Source organism: Daktulosphaira vitifoliae, unplaced genomic scaffold, assembly GCF_025091365.1.
Source record: "Daktulosphaira vitifoliae isolate Bord-2020 unplaced genomic scaffold, ASM2509136v1 Scaffold_3, whole genome shotgun sequence".
In the NCBI taxonomy this organism is placed as follows: Eukaryota; Metazoa; Arthropoda; class Insecta; order Hemiptera; family Phylloxeridae; genus Daktulosphaira; species Daktulosphaira vitifoliae.
Genome location: NW_026099574.1, coordinates 17,939,458 through 17,959,156, shown reverse-complemented (window position 1 = coordinate 17,959,156; position 19,699 = coordinate 17,939,458). Strand labels below are relative to the sequence as shown.

At 24.5% G+C, this 19,699-nt stretch overlaps 3 protein-coding genes and 1 long non-coding RNA gene across 5 annotated transcripts in view; 2 read left to right on the top strand and 2 right to left on the bottom strand.

Annotated features, from left to right (window-relative positions):
• The first annotated feature begins 2,457 nt into the window (after positions 1–2,457).
• Positions 2,458–14,059, top strand: LOC126900538 (ATP-dependent RNA helicase A protein). The gene is made up of 23 exons (XM_050676332.1): positions 2,458–2,674; positions 2,784–2,950; positions 3,515–3,709; positions 4,463–4,593; positions 4,679–4,725; positions 5,711–5,943; positions 6,007–6,180; positions 6,239–6,436; positions 6,509–6,722; positions 6,782–7,021; positions 8,411–8,625; positions 8,689–8,806; positions 9,750–9,844; positions 9,975–10,187; positions 10,730–10,904; positions 11,318–11,494; positions 11,558–11,736; positions 11,798–11,971; positions 12,033–12,140; positions 12,309–12,424; positions 12,532–12,738; positions 12,803–12,981; positions 13,687–14,059. The coding sequence occupies exons 1-23, from the start codon at positions 2,596–2,598 to the stop codon at positions 13,767–13,769; spliced, it is 3,717 nt and encodes a 1,238-aa protein (XP_050532289.1). The 5' UTR covers positions 2,458–2,595; the 3' UTR covers positions 13,770–14,059.
• Positions 13,804–15,369, bottom strand: LOC126900539 (mitochondrial pyruvate carrier 2-like). Its single transcript, XM_050676333.1, has 4 exons — positions 15,117–15,369; positions 14,997–15,037; positions 14,742–14,938; positions 13,804–14,022 (listed from the first exon to the last, which is right to left on the bottom strand). Exons 1-4 carry the CDS (start codon positions 15,199–15,201, stop codon positions 13,980–13,982), a joined length of 366 nt encoding a protein of 121 aa, XP_050532290.1. The 5' UTR covers positions 15,202–15,369; the 3' UTR covers positions 13,804–13,979.
• Positions 15,370–17,899: 2,530 nt separating this feature from the next.
• LOC126902487 (cathepsin B-like cysteine proteinase 4) overlaps positions 17,900–19,699 on the top strand; it is a 4,638-nt gene continuing 2,838 nt past the window's right edge. Inside the window, exons 1-3 of the mRNA XM_050679826.1 lie at positions 17,900–18,116; positions 18,185–18,436; positions 18,516–18,719. Of these exons, the coding sequence (XP_050535783.1) occupies positions 17,988–18,116; positions 18,185–18,436; positions 18,516–18,719 (585 nt within the window). The 5' untranslated portion in view covers positions 17,900–17,987. The remainder of the gene's footprint in view (positions 18,117–18,184; positions 18,437–18,515; positions 18,720–19,699) is intronic.
• Positions 18,868–19,699, bottom strand: part of LOC126902489 (uncharacterized) — an 11,431-nt gene continuing 10,599 nt past the window's right edge. For both annotated transcript variants that reach the window (XR_007703226.1, XR_007703227.1), the window contains exon 4: positions 18,868–19,192. This is a non-coding gene — a long non-coding RNA (uncharacterized LOC126902489). The remainder of the gene's footprint in view (positions 19,193–19,699) is intronic.

The window sequence follows — 19,699 nt, the reverse complement described above, 5'->3', positions numbered from 1 at the left end:
ACATGTCACAGAACATGATTTGATAAAAAAAGGGGAGGTTAATATTAATATTAACAAACACAACAAATGTAGTTTAGATAGTGTTACAGACGAACCATTTTTACGTATTCTTACTGTTTATATTAGTACGTTAAGGGCGATATTAGCAAGATTATTTAGTTTTACTAATTAATGATAAATTTAAAAAATCTAAAAAAATATTTAATATTTTTTTAGATAATGAAATATAAATTTTATGTTTCATATAAATTGACCTCTCAATTTATATGGAAATTTGTAGAGGAATACTGAATATTTTACAATAATTGTATAATATTCAGCTTTGAAACTATTTTAAAATTAAAGTACATTAGGTAAAAATACGATTAAAAATATTTATAATCGAAATAAATACAGTGACTATGACATGTAGTAATGTTTCAATTTTAGGTAGGAATGCATTTCCTAGTTATGCCACTGCGCACCTCTAGCAATAAATTCTGTGTATAAATGGACTAAAACGATTTCTAAAAAATCACTTTAAACTTGAATTAAATGCTATACAAAATACAAAATAAATAATGTTGCAGCTTTGACTTGACACTCCCACGATTTCAAAACTTTAAAGTTTGATTTGAATAAATATAACGTAATGTAATGTATTAAATTGTTAATCTAAATCAAACATTTAATGAATGAGTTAGATACTTTTTTTTACGGGTGACTTCAGATAATAGGTTCTTCAGTGGCGTCTCGTGGGTGATAGTGGTGGAGATACGATTTTAAGTATAATACCGCTAGTCATAGGTATAAAAAATTGTCAAATTAAATATAATGAAATGAAACACAGTAGACATATTATTATTTTAAAGTTTAATATTTTATTCATAAAATTGTTATAGTATATTATAGCATGTGTACGAATTTATGATTATATAATTAAAAAATAACAAATTTATGTTATTATTTTATGAATTGGGATTAAAAACAATATTTTTATAGCGCAGGTCGCAGTAGAAAATAGAAATGAAAATAATAATAATAGCGATTATACTATTGTAGTAACCTCTAACGACGAGCATACGCGAAGTTAATTCTAAAAATAAATTACCCCACATAGTAATATACTAATATTTTATAGTATGGACGACGCTTCTGTTTGTCCAAAAGCCGTACATAAGATGGCAGCTGAACCGTACCCGGTCGCATACGATTGGGCGCGTCGCTTATAATATATGTTTCAAAATGTTATTCGGACGACACTGCCGGTCGTCCAAACACTACTCGTGTGTGTATATACTATCCGCATATACTGAGGGAAACAATATCAATGTTCGCACACGACAAATGTAATATAACTATTTTACTATTTAAAAATTTGCATTTTTAATAAAAATTTAGAATTAAGAATTTAATAGAATTAATTTTAGTAGGTGGTGCGATCGTCCCGTCGTTTATTAAGTTTAATAATATAGTTTTTGAATAGGTTAGTATGTTATTTCACGCTCCAAAAAAAACCAAGGTTTAAGTCCTCAATAATTCAAACCCAATTTTAGAAACTTTTAAGTAAGCTAAAAAAATGTGTAATTTACCTTAAGAAAAATTTATTTTCAGTACAGCTATTAATAGAAAATGTTCATATAGAGAAAACTTAAATAATAAAAATTCGTGAAGATTGTTGTTGCAAAATATTCGTAAAAGAAATATTATTACAATGTTAGACTATTGTTGTTAAGTGAAATTATACAAACAACATAACATATTAATGAAAATCGCGACATGGTTATAGATAGGAATTATCTAAGTATTACCTAAAACCATAGATAGCATTTTTGGTCTTTCATAAGTTATGAAAGATCTTAAGAAGATATCCTACTATTAAAAAATATATATAACAAATATATTATATAAAAAACAAATAGAACTGAATACTTTTATATTGATGTAGTAGTTAATCAATTTTAATTATATACAGTATAAGTTTTCATCAATTTAAAATTACAAATTGTCAATTAAAATTATTAATAAACACAATAAAAACTAATTTAAAGCTTAATAATAAATAAAAGTTAGTTTTAGATAATTTTCAACTTAAGCTGAACAATAAAAAGAGATTATAGTAATCAATGAAGAAGTAAAAATGCGATTTTATAAGTATCTTATTTCTTCAAACATACAAATAAATAACTTATTATTAATTAACTTATAATTAAGTAATCAATTTAAGATGATTTAATTTAAAAAGTGATATCAATTAAATATTTATGCAACGAATTTTTTTGCTTTAAAGCACTACGTGTAGAACTATTCATATGCTATATCTAGCAACACTGTGTCAGTCCATTCATTTTCAATCATGTAATTATGGTAAATAATACTAAGTGTTACCACCTGTGTTATAATAATTGTACTACAACAAGCTTGATAATGTATATTTTATCAATTATTGTAATTGATAAGCTCATTTAATCAATTTTTTGATCTTCAAGAAGCGTCTACATATTTTTGCCGGTCGCTTTTAGTTAAATTGAAACATTACAACATTTCCTTAGATATCGATATTATGTAATTCGGTTTTAAAATAGTTAGTTGAAGTATAATATAAATTTTAATAAAATGGCAAATCCAAAAGCATTTTTGCATGAATGGTGTGCAAAAAATGGATTGGAACCAAACTTTGAAATCAAACAAACTGGTATGATAGAGTTCTAAAATATACAAGATGCATTATACTATGCAATATGAATGAACTTTTAATTTTATGTTCTATGTCCTTTATAGTTAATAATTTATTTTCATTACAGGAAATAAATTTGGTCAACGTTTTATGTGTGAGCTATCAGTATCGACTTACAATTATGTTGGTATTGGAAATTCAACTAATAAAAAAGATGCTCAATCAAATGCATCAAAAGATTTTCTCTTGTTTTTAATACGTCAAGGTGCTGTCAGTGCCGATTCTCTTCCAAATGTCAGTTAATTATATAAGTATATTTAGTGAATGAATAATTAAGTTTTTATTATCTTTTAATTTATAAATATTTATTTATTTAATAATAATAAATTCAATTCAATTAAAGTTGATTAAAACTCAAGTATAAACAAATATATAACAAAAATTGCAAAATATTCCCAAGAACCCACAATAAGAAGATTCCTTAAAATTTAAAGAATTACTCACATAAATAATACTGAAATATAAATTAATTACTATCAAAAGAATCTAAAAGTAAATTACAATAGTCAATATAGTAAAATATGTATGTTGTTATTATATTTTAAACAGTTTATTTTACCAAACTTTACATTTGTAAATGGCGCCGATATCATACATTATGTATGACAATTGTCATAGTATTTTAAAGATGTTGGTAGATACTAGAACACTATAATCATTTATCCTTCATACTAAAATTGTAGTACTAAATCTTTAGTTTTAGATTAGTTTTGTTTGATTTAGAATGTTATTTTTAGTTAAGAAGCAAATCTTATTTAATCAATTAATAGTTTTAATAATATACATTTTTTTTATTAGAATATAATGAATAATGTGTCATCAGGCAACAATGTTATGAATTCATCTCAACAATTATTAACTAACCCACCAGAAAGATCAGTTTATCAGTATGGGCAAACTCCTAATACATTAGGAGAAGCTTATAGACCAATTGGAAAAGAAGATTTTCAATTTAAAGATTTTTTAGCAAATCAAGGCCAAAAAGTTGAAGAAGTAATATATTTATGTAATTTAAATATTACAGAAAAAGGGTTAAATTAATTTATTAGGTTAAACTAGGTATTACTTTAAGTATAAGGGACAATTGTGAATTTAATATTTTTTTAAAATATTCAATAGTTATTTATTTTAATTGAAATATTCTATTATTTAAATGTAAAGCTAAATTGGTTACTGATATTTAAAAATAAAAATATAGATGTACTTTTAATTATCTCATTTATTTAGATTTAATCTACTTTGCTTTACTTAAATGGTATTTTAACTTAGTATTAGTTTCGATCCAAAGTTGAGAAAGTTTTTTTTTTTTTCATGGCGTGTTTTTTTGTCTGTTTATTAAAAATTTGAGCATAATATAAAAGTATAATATACAGTAAAATTTTATGGTGCACAATAAGATTAAAAATATATTGTCTAATGACTTCTATGTTCTTCAATATTTTATTACATAAAATTGGCTGCCAAAATTAAGAAAATTTTTTTATTTTTCCAATTTCAATAATATTTTAAAACATCTTCACCTTTTAAAACTATATTAAATTAAAGTTTCAAAATGTGATTTAAGCTTATTAAAAGAAAAATATCCTGACGGCATGTCTTTTCTAAGTAAATGTATAAAAATGTTTATTTTTTTCCAGCTTTTTTTATGAACAATTGCATTGGAACTATTTATGATAGTGTTGCTAATCACTCAAACTATTATCTATATTGGAGTCTAATTTTAAAAATTTATTTTTGTTCATATAGGCTGAAAATTTGGATGTTAATGCTTCTATACATGGTAATTGGACAATTGATAATGCTAAATCTCGGTTAAATCAATTTATACAAGCAAATAAACTGAAACAAACAGATTATAAGTATAGTTTTATGGGAAAGTTAGTATTACAAATTTTGAAGTGTTTTGCTTTCACACTTTTTTCAGTTTAATGATTAAAGTATTTTGGTTTTTATATTTTCCAGAAGCTTTGTTGCTGAAATGTCAATATTTGTTGCTAAACTAAGAAGAAGTATGTTATTTTGTTTTTAATTACTGTGGGCAATATTTGTAAATAAGTTAATATATTATAATGAAGCATGTAAATTTTTCTGGGTATATGGTGTCATGTTAAAGCATTTTAAATATGTTAAATTAATAAGAGGGATTGTGTAGTAGAGTCAGTGATGTAGAAGTACCTAATAAATACCGTCTAATGTTTGGGAAACAATCACGAGTTCTTTTTTCTGCAACTGATTAATCATTTGTTCCAGATTAATAATGGTTAAGAAACATCTTTTTTTGGGGAAACAGCTATGTCTCTTAATGGACTGTGAAAACATAAAATATTATATTATTTTTGATATTATTGTTATAATATTAAATTTATCTAAATACCTATAATTTGTCTTAAAAAACAAATTATAAAAAGTGATTTATAAAATTTTTGCAATCATTAATTCAAATCAATATTGAAATCAGTTATAAAAAAATAACATGTCATACAAATATTTCATGAAAAACGTTCAATTGTTAATGACAACTTTCAAATTATTTATTATAATAATGAAATTATATCTTGTTCCTATTGTTTATAACATTTGACCTGAGTCCTTACTTATTGAAAATCTTGTATATGTATCTTAACTCACATTTAGTTTTTCTGAAAAATGAGTCGCTTAATGGTGACTCACTTTTTATTGTGTAAATTAAGAAAAAAACTAAATATACTCTCGTGCATAAGTTCAAATAGTCATTGTTATGCCATTTTATAATATATTTAGTTTAAGTTACTATTGGTACTATTTTAAATTAAGCGTGATTTTATTGTGCTCTAATTTTTCTTTTTTACCACAAATAATAGACAAATCCATGCTCATTTAATAATAGGAATAACAATTTACATTTTTTATTTGAATTTTAAAATTTTATTTATGACTCAATTTTTACTATAAAAATTAAATTGTTATTATTAATCACAAATTTATACTATAAATAAATAAAATATTATTTTATAGATGTAACAGCACGTGAAAGTGGTTCTAATAAGCAGTCAGCATCCAAAAGTTGTGCACTATCCTTAGTTCGTCAATTATATCATCTTGGTGTTATAGAGGCATATACAGGTACTGTTAAAAAAACTGCTGGTCAATTTGTTGAGCCATATGAAGTTAATGTAAATCCAGAAATTTTACAAAATGTACAAAATATATTAAAAGAATTAAATATTGATCCAGTTAAAGTTCATACTGTAAGAAATAAATATTTTAAAATATTAAATTATTACTTCTATATAAATTTTCTATATTTTTAGAACAATGATGCTCAATCTTCAGAACCTATTTCTCTTTTAAGCAATCAGGTTCTTGTTGATTTTCAAGAAACAAAAAAGAACATTTGGACTAGTGGTGTAATTCCATGGTCTCCTCCTCAGCCAAATTGGAATCCTTGGCTTGCAATTAATATTGATGAAGGAACTATAGCTAATGTAATTTTCCTTTTAGTTTGGTTTTTAAGTTTATGATGATTAATAAAATGTAATTTAGGCTACTTTAGAACAACTCAGTGAAGAAATGTCAAGAGATTACCTTGAAAAAATTAATTCTACTTGTGGTTTAAAAGAAAACATAGATGAACGCAGCCAATTACCTGTATATGCTTTGAAAGATGAGATTTTAAGTACTATAAGAAATAACTCTATTGTTATTATACAAGGTAGCACAGGATGTGGTAAAACTACACAAGTGGGTATTCTGTGTAAAAATATTAATTATATTTAATTTTAGAATAATGATGTAATAATATTATATTTTTAGGTATGTCAATTTATTCTTGATGAATTTATTACAAATGGTCAAGGTGCACATTGTAATATCATATGCACTCAACCTAGAAAAATTTCAGCAATCTCTGTAGCTGATCGAGTAGCTTCTGAAAGAATTGAAGAAGTTGGACAAAGTGTTGGTTATAGTGTTCGATTTGATAGCATATTTCCTAGACTTTATGGTGCAATTTTATTTTGTACAGTTGGTATGATTTATACATAAATGTATTAATGTAATAATAATGTGAGTTATATACTCTATTAGGAGTATTACTGAGAAAACTTGAAGCTGGAATGCGTGGTATTTCACATATAATTGTTGATGAAATACATGAACGCGACGTGAATAGTGATTTTCTTATGGTTGTACTGAAAGATATGGTTTTTAATTATCCTGATTTAAGAGTTATATTTATGTCTGCAACTATAAATACAAATATGTTTACTCAATATTTTAATAATTGTCCTGTTATTAATGTAGAAGGACGATGTTTTCCCGTTAAAGGTATGTTTATTTTAAATTCAATTTTTCTAAAGAATTTGTTTATAGTATTAAACTTGAATGAATATTTAAAAATTTTGTTTCTACCTTTAAACAAGTTTTATTCCTGTTTATAAAATATATATCAAATTTAATGATGTTTTGAGTAGTAAAACTATGTACACACCTAGTACTAGATAAAGCTAGAGTCTCAAGAAGCTAGGCTGATTACCTAGCTTTTATTTAAAAAACTGGGTACCCGAAAAATCTTTAGTAAAAATATGTTTACAATACAAGTACTGGGTGAAGTCAGTAAATGCTTATAATTGTCTCTATTTAATAAAAAATAAATGCCTATGTAGTAATTTTTTCGTTGATGTTTGTTAGATTGGTGTGTTAATAGATTTAGAGTTTCTAAGTCTTTTCATTGGGTGGCAAATTATTTATTGTAATTGACATAACTTCAATTATGCAAAATATTCAATAAATAAATGCAAATGGTATATCTGTTTTCCCCAACTAACAGCCATTAGAGATAACATAAAATTTTTTACTCCAATATTAGCAAAAATGGGAGGCAGCTTAGGGTTACTTTATTCTTATTATGAAAAATAGAAGACTTTTTTTACCATACCTTATATATTTGATAACATGTTTTTTTGCTAATTTAGTGCGAGTGAAGTAAATACTTTTTTTTGAAATTATCCAAAACGTTGAATTTTTTTAGTTTTCCCTTAAATTACATACAAATTTTTTCGCTCATGCTACCTACCCATCCTCAACTTTATAAAAATAAAAGCTCTGTGAGTGTAGTTAATTTTTTTTTCTATATTTTAAACAAGTATCAACTAAGTTAAAAAATAATTTGTATGAATTATATATAAATATAGTTTATAACATTTAATGCACAGTAGATATAGAATATAAACATACAAATCTTGTTTATTTATTTATTATTCAAAACATAAGCACAATGGGCATAAGACCATTTAAAACAGTTTTATACATAATGCAATGTATAATATATAAGTTAACTAAAAAAAAAAAATTGTGTAATTATAATTTTTATAAACTTCATTTTGTTTAAGGTGTTTATTTTTTTTTCTATGAGAATATTATTATGCTGTTTATCCTTTATGATTTATTAGAGATATAAGTTTCTGATAAATGTTAACATTATAATTTTTTCTTTCCCTAAAATAATGCCACTGGCAGCATTTGCACACCTATGCTACTACTTAAATATGGATCTGCCAAATGATAAGTTAGCAATAAAAAATATATGTTATTTACACAGAAAATTTAAATGTATTAGTCTACTGGACTTGGCTTTCATTATTAGTTGACAATAATTAAAAATTATATTTTATTTTGTTCACATTACTTAAATGTAGGCATTGATTTTTTTTTAAGAATATTTCTTAGAAGATATAGTAGAAGTTTTAAATTATCAGCCAATACCTGATAATAGAAAACATAAAACAAAAGATAAAGACGAAGAAGGTATTATAGCTGGGCAAGAACAAGAAGAAAATTGTAATTTACTCGTCCAAGATACTTATTCTACGGAAGTTAGAACTAAAGTTGCAATGTTGAATGAAAAGGATCTCGATTTTGACATAATTGAAGTATAGTTTTAATAATAATATGTATAAAAATAAATAAAATTCATTATATTTTTTTTGTTTTAGCAATTATTAATGTATATTGAAAATGAAATGAATACACCAGGTGCAGTTTTAATATTTTTGCCAGGATGGAATTTAATATTTGCGTTAAATAAATATTTATCGCAAAAACCATTTTTTGGTATGAAATGATTATTTATTTTTTATTTAGGATTATTCAGCCTTATATGACTAGTAATAAAACTCATAAAATATAAAAAAAAATTATTAACTTTTCAAAAAATGAAAAATTTTGATTTCTGTAAACATTTAAATTTTTATCTTTAATTAATTTTTCAAAAGTCATACATGCAGAGTGTATGTAATATTGTTCCTTTTAATTTGATATATTTATCATCTCTCTGTGATGAAATCCAGAATCCATCAGAATCTGTATTCTCTCCAGACATATTTAATGTGCAAAATAAGTACTAAGAATAATTATTCAAAATTAACTTTTAAATCATATTTTCATGTAATGAAAACCCTAAATTACTTGAAGAGTGAATGTGTCAAACGTTCTATATGCCAAAAACATATTTGTTCAGAAAACACAAAAAACGATGGTAACATGGGCATGTCTCACATAATGAACACCATCTATGAATGCAATTTTGTACAAGTAAAAAATTTAATTGACATTTGAAACACATACAAGATTGTGGCCTTTGGTACATAGAACATAAATCAGAAATAAAACAATTTTTCACTTTTTTGGCACATAGAACGTTTGACACATTCACTCTTCACTTATTTTAAAATATAAAAATTAATCATAGAAATAAATTAAAATTTTAATTTTCACTGGTAAATTATAAGATAAAGTAATAAATGTTCAACCGATTATTAATATGATCAAGAGTCATAAAAGACATGAGATATTCATTAGTTATTTACTAGTAATATTAGGCTTAATAATAACCTTGTATATATATGTATACTATGAGATCAAAAAATTAAGTTTTTTTTAAATTGTAGAGTTGTTGTATTCTTTTATGGGATCCTCAAAATTTATTTTACATGATTTTTTAGTTACAGTATAAATATATATTTTTAAAAATAAATTATTGATGTTTTTTTTTTAGGATCTGGAAAATTTTGTATTTTACCTCTTCACTCACAAATACCATGTGCAGATCAGCGTAGAGTTTTTGCACCAGTTCCTTCTGGTGTGCGTAAGGTATATATGGTTACTAAAAACTTTCTTTTATTCAAAGCTCTTATGATCAAACATATTATCATTTACTTAAAATTTTATATATCACCTTAATACTTTAATTCGAATTTTAATTAATTTTATTGCTTTATAGGTGATTTTATCAACTAATATAGCTGAAACATCCATTACAATTAATGATGTAGTGTTTGTAATAAATTATGGAAAAGCAAAGATTAAATTGTTCACAACGCACAATAATATGACTCATTATGCTACTGTTTGGGCGTCAAAAACAAATATGCAACAAAGAAAAGGTCGAGCTGGACGAGTTAAACCTGGATATTGTTTTAATTTGTACACAAAGGTAATGTTTTTAATAAATTGGTAGTTAATAATATTATTTATAATTAAGTTAAAACACAAATAAATGAATAAAATGGTTATAATTGAATTAGAATTTAATAAGTTATTCAATATTATTTAATTTAGGATAACTTAGACTATTACTTTTTTATGAATACAATTGACAAATACACATGTTTTCCTTAATAATTATACTCTATTTAAATTGTGTCATAATAATATAACAATTGCCAATAACTTTTTAATTTTATTATTTAAAAAATGTACAAATATCTTGTACTAATATTGTTTATAATCACCAAATTGATAATTTTAGATAGTTAAAAATAATAATTGTTATAATCATAGTTTTTTCATTGATAATTATGATGCTCCATTACAGAATTAAAATTTATTATTTCCGTATACATTTTTTTATATATAAATTATGACATAGATTTGAATTTCTATATAATTGTTATTAATCATTTGATATATATTTCAAAAATTAAATTTTTTAAATGCTTATGAACAATATTATAATTGTCATGCTAAATTTTTAAGGCTCGATATGATAGATTAGATGATCATATTACTCCAGAAATATTCCGTACTCCTTTGCATGAAATTGGTTTATCTATAAAATTATTACGTCTTGGAGACATTGGACAATTTCTTAGTAAAGCTATTGAACCACCTCCAATTGATGCGGTTATTGAAGCTCAAGTTATGCTTAAAGGTAAAATGTGGTATTTGTGGTGTTCATAATGGAAATAAAAATAACATTTTTGTTCTTCTTGAGTACAGTATATCATGTAGATAATTTAATGATTAACTGTACTTGATAATGTAAAACTATTTCTTTGGTTTGGTTTATGTAAAAAACCAATCTAAAGAAAGTGACACAAATTATTATTATTTGAACACCGTGAATATCAAAAGTTTTATTTCTTTATTATACAGAGTGTTCAGTAAGTAAGGAAACTGGTCAATTGTTACAAACAATGAAAACAATAGAAATCTGTTTCCATACTTACTGAACACTCGTCTGTATAGTTATAACTGTTAATTATATTTTTGAAGGTAATAATGAGTATTTTTGAAATGATGGAGAGTTGAAGGAAATTTAATTTTAAAAAAAATTATTTTTAGAAATGAAATGCTTAGGGAGTAATGATGAACTCACTCCTCTTGGCTCTATTTTAGCAAAATTACCTATTGAACCACAATTTGGGCGTATGATGATACTTGGGAATGCTCTATTGCTTGGTGATTCCTTATCAATTATAGCTGCTATTTGCTCCAATATGTCTGATATTTTTGAATTTGGTAAGTTTATTGAAAAATATTTACAAAAAAAGAGAATCTTGAATAAATATTATATCATTACAGATCATAGAATGACTCCAGCTCAAAGGGCACTATCTGGCAACCGTTGTTCAGACCACCTTACTGTTCTTAATGCTTTCCAACAATGGGATTCATTATTTCAACGTAATATTGATACAACTGAATATTGTGAAAGAAAAATGCTATCTCAACCTTCATTAGTCACTACTGCAGATGTCAAAGTAATGTAACAAGTGTAAATTTTGAATATTTGTAATAAAATTTACTTTACAAAATTTTTAGGTTCAGCTTAAAGATCTATTTGTTAAACTCGGATTTCCTGAAGAATGTTTTGAAAAACTGCGTTTTGATTTTGGTAAAAGTGGTGTATATATTGAACCGTTATTAGATGTTATCTCTGCAATTTTAACTATGGCTTTTTATCCTAATGTTTGTTATCATAAAGAAAAAAGAAAAGTAAATATTATTTAGTTATTGTTTAGCATAATTTTTTTTGATAAATTTTATTAATTTTAAGGTGTACACAACTGAAGGAAAACCTGCCCTGATTCATAAATCTTCTGTTAATTGTAATAATTTCACATCTGGATCTTTTCCATCCCCCTTTTTTGTATTTACTGAAAAAGTAAGATAATATTTGAGTAGTTTATTTTTAAAAGGTATTTTGTCCATTAAGTAATATTCCTAAAATATAATTTTTCGGACAAAGTCATAAACAATATGATTATCAATTATATAAAATCAAGTTTATATTTTATGCAGCTTATTTTTAATTAACTATTTTTGTAAGTAGGTCCGTACAAGAGCTGTATCTTGTAAACAGATGACTATGGTAACTCCAATTCATCTACTGTTATTTGGAGCACGAAAAATTGATTATACTAATAATTATATATGTTTAGACAATTGGTTAGTTAAAAATTAACTTTGTTTCTTAGAAATAAATTATTTTAGAAGAAATAATTATATATAAATATAAATTATAATAGAAGAAACTAATTATTTTTTAAATATAGGATAAATTTGAAAATGGATCCTAGTTCAGCATCAGCTATTGTTGCATTGCGGCCTGCTATTGAAGGATTAATAATTAAAATTTCTGAAAATCCAGAATTCATATTGACTATGAGTGACATTGATGTAAAACTATTGAATGTACTAAAAGATTTATGCAATTTCAATGCAGGAAGATATAATATTTCTCCCATAACATTTGATAAAAAGTGGTGTTTCAAATTCATTGATATATTTAATATTGTTCATTAACGAACTTAATTTTTTTTTCAGTGAAAGTTCCTTTAATAAAAGACCAGCTAATTATAATTTTAATGAAGGACCTCCAAGTACAAGAATGAGATTTAATGAAGATAATACGTTTTATAATTCAAATAATAACCGCGGTAGAGGATCTTTTCGTGGTCAAAGATTTTCAAGAGGTAATCTCAGTCAAGGTTACTTTGGAAGAGGTAATACTTTTAAATATTGTAGTATCAATTAACAGCCATGAAAAAAATGATATTTTTAGATATCTTGTCTATATAATTTGACACATATTTATATTCTGAAAAGTTTTATATGAATAATCATATTATAAATTAGTTATATCGGTGTTCAGTAAATAAGGAAACCGGTTTCCATTGTTCTCATTGTATGTAATAATTTACCTGTTTCTTTACTTACTGAACACTCTGTATAGAATGATTAATTATGGTTTTCATTAGTGATAGAATTATCGAATAGTAACTATCGAACTATTTGATAGTTATTCAAAAAATATTCGATAGTTATACAATATATTTTCAAATAGTTAATCCAAAAAATAAATTAATCTGTTGTTTAAAAACAATTTGAATAGTTATTCGATAGTTTAAAATATTCGAAAATGCCCATCATTAGTTTTCATAATACCATAGGCAACAATAATTTATTCTAATGTGCCATAAATTATCTTTGATATTTATTCTTGTTATATTAAGTGGCAGAAATGACAACTACTATCTCTGAAGGGATAAAAAAGAATAATTTAACTACATATTATTGTAGAGTTTTTTTATTCAAACAATATTTTTTCTCTACAAAAATTGAAAATATTCAGTAGTTTTGAGAAAATGAGCATCTTATCCATGATTGATCATCTTATAAAGTTTAATTACTTATTACTCATTATTTAGGTCAAGGATACAGAGGTTTTGGAGGAAATAGATTCAGTGGTCCTAGATTTAGTGGAAATTTTAGTGGAGGAAGAACTTTTTAAGCTTATTTTTATTTTAATGATGAAAAAAGTCAAACAGTGTTTCAGTTGTATAATTAACAATTTTTTCTTATTAACAGGTTACAATATACTAAAATGTATTATTAAAAAAAATCAACATACTTTTTATTGAAACAAAAAAAATAACTATTGCTATTATACCATAACATTTTATAAGTCTTAAGTTTGGATAAATTGTACAATTTTATGTAATTACTTTTTTTCATTTTGTAATGCTTTTTGTTCTTGTTGATACCTATGAAAAATCAATAAATATGTGTTAAGTTTCATTATTTTGAAGTTTCTTCAAATACTGGTTATGTATATTCTTTATTAATAGTATATTATGGTTTTTTTTTTTTGTGTTTAATTGGAAATTGTTAGTTTTGGGTCAATTTGGGTTTATAATCCTCAAATGTTTAAAAGAAGTGACATTTTTAAACATAAATAAGTTAGGAAATAAATGTATAAAACTGAGCACTTAATTTTAAACTAATGATAAATATTTTATAATGTATAAAATTTAAGGGTTAAAATAAAAATAAATGAAGTAAGTGTACTTTTAATTCATTTTGGTACTAGATGATAAAAATATTATAGCAAGGAAAACAGTAATACATATTAATTTATAAGATGAATGTTTTTTATTAGATATTATAATAAAATATTTTTAATTATGATTTATATTTAAATATGCAGCAAGCAAAGAAGTTACTTTTTACAATTATCATTTAATATATTCTAATATTACACACTTTAATTTACTTTTATAAATTTAATTGGTTTTACAATCATATGAATAATTTTCTAAGGTAACAATCTAAGCAGAGGTAATTGTAGTAGCCTTTAAGAAAAAATAACTAAAATAAAATTAATACTTTTTTATGAAATGTTACTATAATGAGAAATATGATAATACGTATAAATAAAGGTAAGATATTGAAAAATTATTATATAAAGTAGATTTATGCTCACATAAATGCTCTTGCAAGTTGGTAAATATTGGTAGCGCCAACAAAAACATTAACACTAAACAAACCCCAATTTTTAGGTATTATAACTAATGAGTAACGAGACCAAATTACTCCTGTAGCAGCTAATGCACCACACTGTGATGTACTTAATTTTTCTGCAGGTCGAGTTATATCACCAATACCAGCAATAACCAAACCCTAAAAAAAATATATATATTTTCATCTAGTACAAAATTTTTAAATAAAATAACCTTACCCATTTAAATACAGGAGCCCAAAAAAAAACTGTTTTTGGACCTGTAATAAAATATAAATCAACCAATTTTTATAAAATGTAGAAAGTATTAATTGAAATAAAAATTAAATTAATGATTACCGGCAGGGTGTTCCCAGAGAGGCCTTAAAGATTTTGGAACGACTTTATCAGTAGCAGAAATAACAGCTTTGTAAACAAGAGACATGGTTTCTTAAAAATTATTTAAAAAAATTAATATAAAATTTATTAACGAAAGTATATATATAATAATGTATCAACTAGAACTAAATCGTTTTAGCAAGGTCAAAATTGCTCACTATAGTTATGCAAAGGACAAGTCAGTAATAGTATTAATTGTAAAAATATTAATATTGATAATAGGTACGTAATCTTAATATCACTAATTTGAATTGACAAAATTTTATCTCTAACCATTTTTTTTATATACCATAGACTTAATCCGTGTTCTATTATTGATAATATTTAATCGAAATAATATGATAAACGAATAATGGGATACTTATTTAACTAGATAGCGTTAATACTTATTACTTTTGGCGGCAAAAAAATTAAGTGTAGTTTAAATTATTAAACAATGAAACGTTTTATAGACATATAAACATTTTTAATTATTCAATAATTCACTTCTCACTTATGAAATTGTTATCTTAGATTGTCAATTGTCTTTAAATGTTTTATGAATGTATCCTATAGTTACAATAAATTTTGTAACTTTTAATGACGTATATTTTAATAAAATCAGTTGGGAAGGTTTTATATTTGAGAACTTCTTTCCGCCTCTTCAATAAAGTTTCTAAATAATGTATGTTTTTTAAATTCTAGCTAAACTCCATTGTAAATAACTTAATGAATGAAAATAATGGTTTTAAAATTGGTCACTACAAATTAGAAAAATTTCCCTTTAATTTTGAATAAATAAAAAATATGATATAAGTTAATATTTAAATATAAGTCTAATGATAAGAAACCATTAAAAATCAAAATTAGATATTTAATACGTTCCTTTAGTGTATAGTTTCATTTTAAGTAATAACATACACGCAGGTCCGGATTAATTTGGAGGCAAGGGAGGAGAACATCCTAGGACAAACAAGCTTAAGGGGCTTCGAATTTTATCAGCCTAGTTATAATTAGTGATAGTTTTTTTTTGTTTATTGCTTTTTTATGGAAGCGGTAATATCCATAGGGTAGTCTATCTCAAGTTCCACTCCGGGGCTCATATAGGTCTCCGACTCTGTCTATACGTAGATAAGTAAAAAGATTTTATAAACATCCGTCTATTCGTATTGATTTTTGGTGTTTTATCAAACAAATTAATTGAAATAAAATAAAGACGTCATGTGTTTACAAGAGGAATTTCAAGTGATTGCTAGATTAATGGTGACATCAATATGAAATAAAATAGTAATTGTTCTCGTGGTATTAAAAATATACTAAATGATAATGCTTGTCCCGAAATAGTCTAATATATGTCAGCTAATGTTACATTTGTTATTAAATAATGTTAATATGAATTATTAAAATAATTTAAAATCATTTTTGTAAAATACTGTATGCATATAAATGCAATAAATACAATTTTGTACACTGTATGTACTAAACTATTTTGTAGAACAATAGTTTAATAGAATGTTATACATTTTTAAAATAAAACAAAATATTTAACAAAGAAAAAAATTCCAACTAAATTTACATTACAAATATTATATTTATATTTATAATTATTGTATGGTATTTAACTATTATTTTTAGAATATTAAACTCGGATAGGCTTTAAAAAATTATAAATTGCACCTAACGAGTAATCAAACAAAATGTCAGGTGCGTCATTTAGATGGAGGGACCAACTTGGGCATTTGCTCAAGTCTATATTTTCAGTAAATATTAGAACCGATCAACCTACTCTAATACTAGACTGAGCCTTACTAAGTTATTTAAATATAATCTATAAAACACAGTAAAAATCCAAATTTTAGTCGTGAATATAAAATGTTATTTGATACGAAAAATATTTTTTTTTTATAACTTTTGATAAATTGCACAATTTTATTACGATGCATAAATCGAGATCGGCTTTTACCAAATTCATCCATTTGCACTTTTGCTAGGAATTCGCCATAAACAAAAGCGCAAATATATATTATAATAAGAGAGACAATAAATTATATATAATAGGATCTGATTAAATTATATTGAAGTACAGCAATGTAACCTATAAAATATTTATAATTGTTCGGTTGACTAATTAAATTGATTAGTATACTAAATAGGAATTTTCATTCGTGAAATCAAGTTAATTATTATCTAATATGATAAATAATAAAAAAGTTACCGGTCACGCGACGGCATGTAGTTTTCGGTATCGACTTTGTCATCTTAACAATATTCTATGATTAATTGCACAAATATGCTTTTAATAACAAATTCATTCGCAACTATAAAAAATATACATTTAATTAACTTTTAGTTAGTATTCATAGAAATTCAATATCACTTTACTTATATTTATAGCCATAAGTTTTAATTATTTGTTTAGTCTCAAATGACAATATTATTCATAACGAATCCTTATTATAAAAATACAGCGAATATGATAATGAAAATAATATTAATATTAAGATATTGATCTTTAATGAAGCTTTCACCACTGCTAAAAATAAATCAATAATTTTTATTTTATTCTAAATTAAATATAAATTTTAAAAGATGATTATTATGTAAAATGATTTGTGGTGTACTTGAAGAGGCAAGTATCCTGATATTTTTTTATTTGTACAAGTAATTACGTAGAACAAAATAGTTCTATAAAATAACTGAATACCAATCTTACATCATTTCACGTGGTAATATCTTATCTTGTTGCAATAAATAATTCTTATTAACTCGACTATTGATCACTTATACTTTGAAAATAAGAATGAATACTTCTTTCTAATACTTATTCGAATAAATAAGTTGTGTTAAGGAAAAATGTTCTACTCTTTTATATTTATTTTATTTTTTTTTAATCAAGTAAAAACTAAGTCCATTGTTTCAATCAATCGAGAAGCGAACAAAATCATAAAATATGTGAATAATATACCGAATAATACATGGAAGGTAAAATGTACTTGAAATTTTTGACGTATTCGTATTGTAAAATTACTTTATTACTTTGAAATGTTTAGGCTGGGTTTAATTTTAAATCAAAACAATTAAAAGAAATTGAAAATATAATGGGGGTTCTTCCTATAAATGAAAAATATACTCAATCTTTAGAAGATTTGGGTTTCGCAATTCATCACAATAGTAACAATATTTTAGACAAAGACTTCAACGAAATCGAAGTTCTTCCAGAAAATTTTGATGCTTCAAAACAATGGTCTAAATGTAAATCAATTTTATCAGTGAAAAATCAATCAAATTGTGGGTCATGTTGGGTAAGTTGTACTTTTTTTTATCAAAGTATAAAAAGTGTTAATTTTAACAAGTTCTCTAAAATTTGTTAATTGGCTGTAGGCATTATCTACTGCCTCGGTATTCAGTGACCGCATATGCATAGCAACTAATGGTTCAATTGATAATAATCTATCTGGTGAATACTTATTGTCTTGTTGTACTGGAAGTTGTGGTAGAGGATGTAATGGTGGGCATCCGGAAAAAGCTTGGAAGTTCATAATAAATAATGGGATATGTACAGGAGGTGATTATGGATCTAACGAGGTTAGTAAAAATATTTAACATTAATATTTTAAAGTACAACAAGTGTCATCCCACAATAAAATTTTGGAAATGATAATAGTGAAAAATATATAACAAAATAGGTTAGACATTATGAAATTTAATTAGTTTATAGTAATATGGAGGTAAATGTTAATCCACAGAAAAAGAAGAAAACATCATTTAGTCAAATATTAATGTATAAATTAAATTTTTTTACTGTCATTACAATTACCAAAAAATATATGATTTTATATTATAATGAGTAACATAAAGTAGTTCAGTGAATTATTCAGTCGACGCCTTAAAACTAATGTTCAACTGCGCTATTTGCTGTTTATTTCCGGATGGATGACCTTTTGGAAGTTTTAACAGTGACTCTATCAGCCATAACGAGGTTGTATCAGATTGATAGCTAGTGTGAAATTCTTCCATATCATTATGGTAGAGCCGACCTCAAATAATTGAAGTAGAAGCTAAAAGGATAATTTAATGATTTTATATTAACATTTAATAACTGATTTTTTAATTATTAAAGGTAAATTAGTTCAACCAGAAAATTATTGACAGGTGATCTAGTTAAATAAATTAAATTGTCATATCATATAGAGTTATCTGTTGAAATAAAAAAAAAATCACATGATAATTAATAATTTATAAATTAAATAATGACATTTTCTATGACCATTAAGTTTTTCCTAAGAGAATATTTTTATTAAACAAGACATATAATTTTATTAATTTTTAAAGGGAATAATTTCAATTAACTTTTTTGAAGGCAAAGACAAGATAATTAATTTTTTCGAGGAAAGTTCTAAAAAAATGATAATTAAAAATAAAAAAAACCCAGCACATGGGGGTCGCGACACAGTGGTGACGAGGCATAGTTGGATCAAGTAAATGATATCTGACAGTGATTAAAATCACTATCAAAAATAAACGCTTCGATGCAAATCTTTAGATAGTGTTTAATTTAAAAAAAA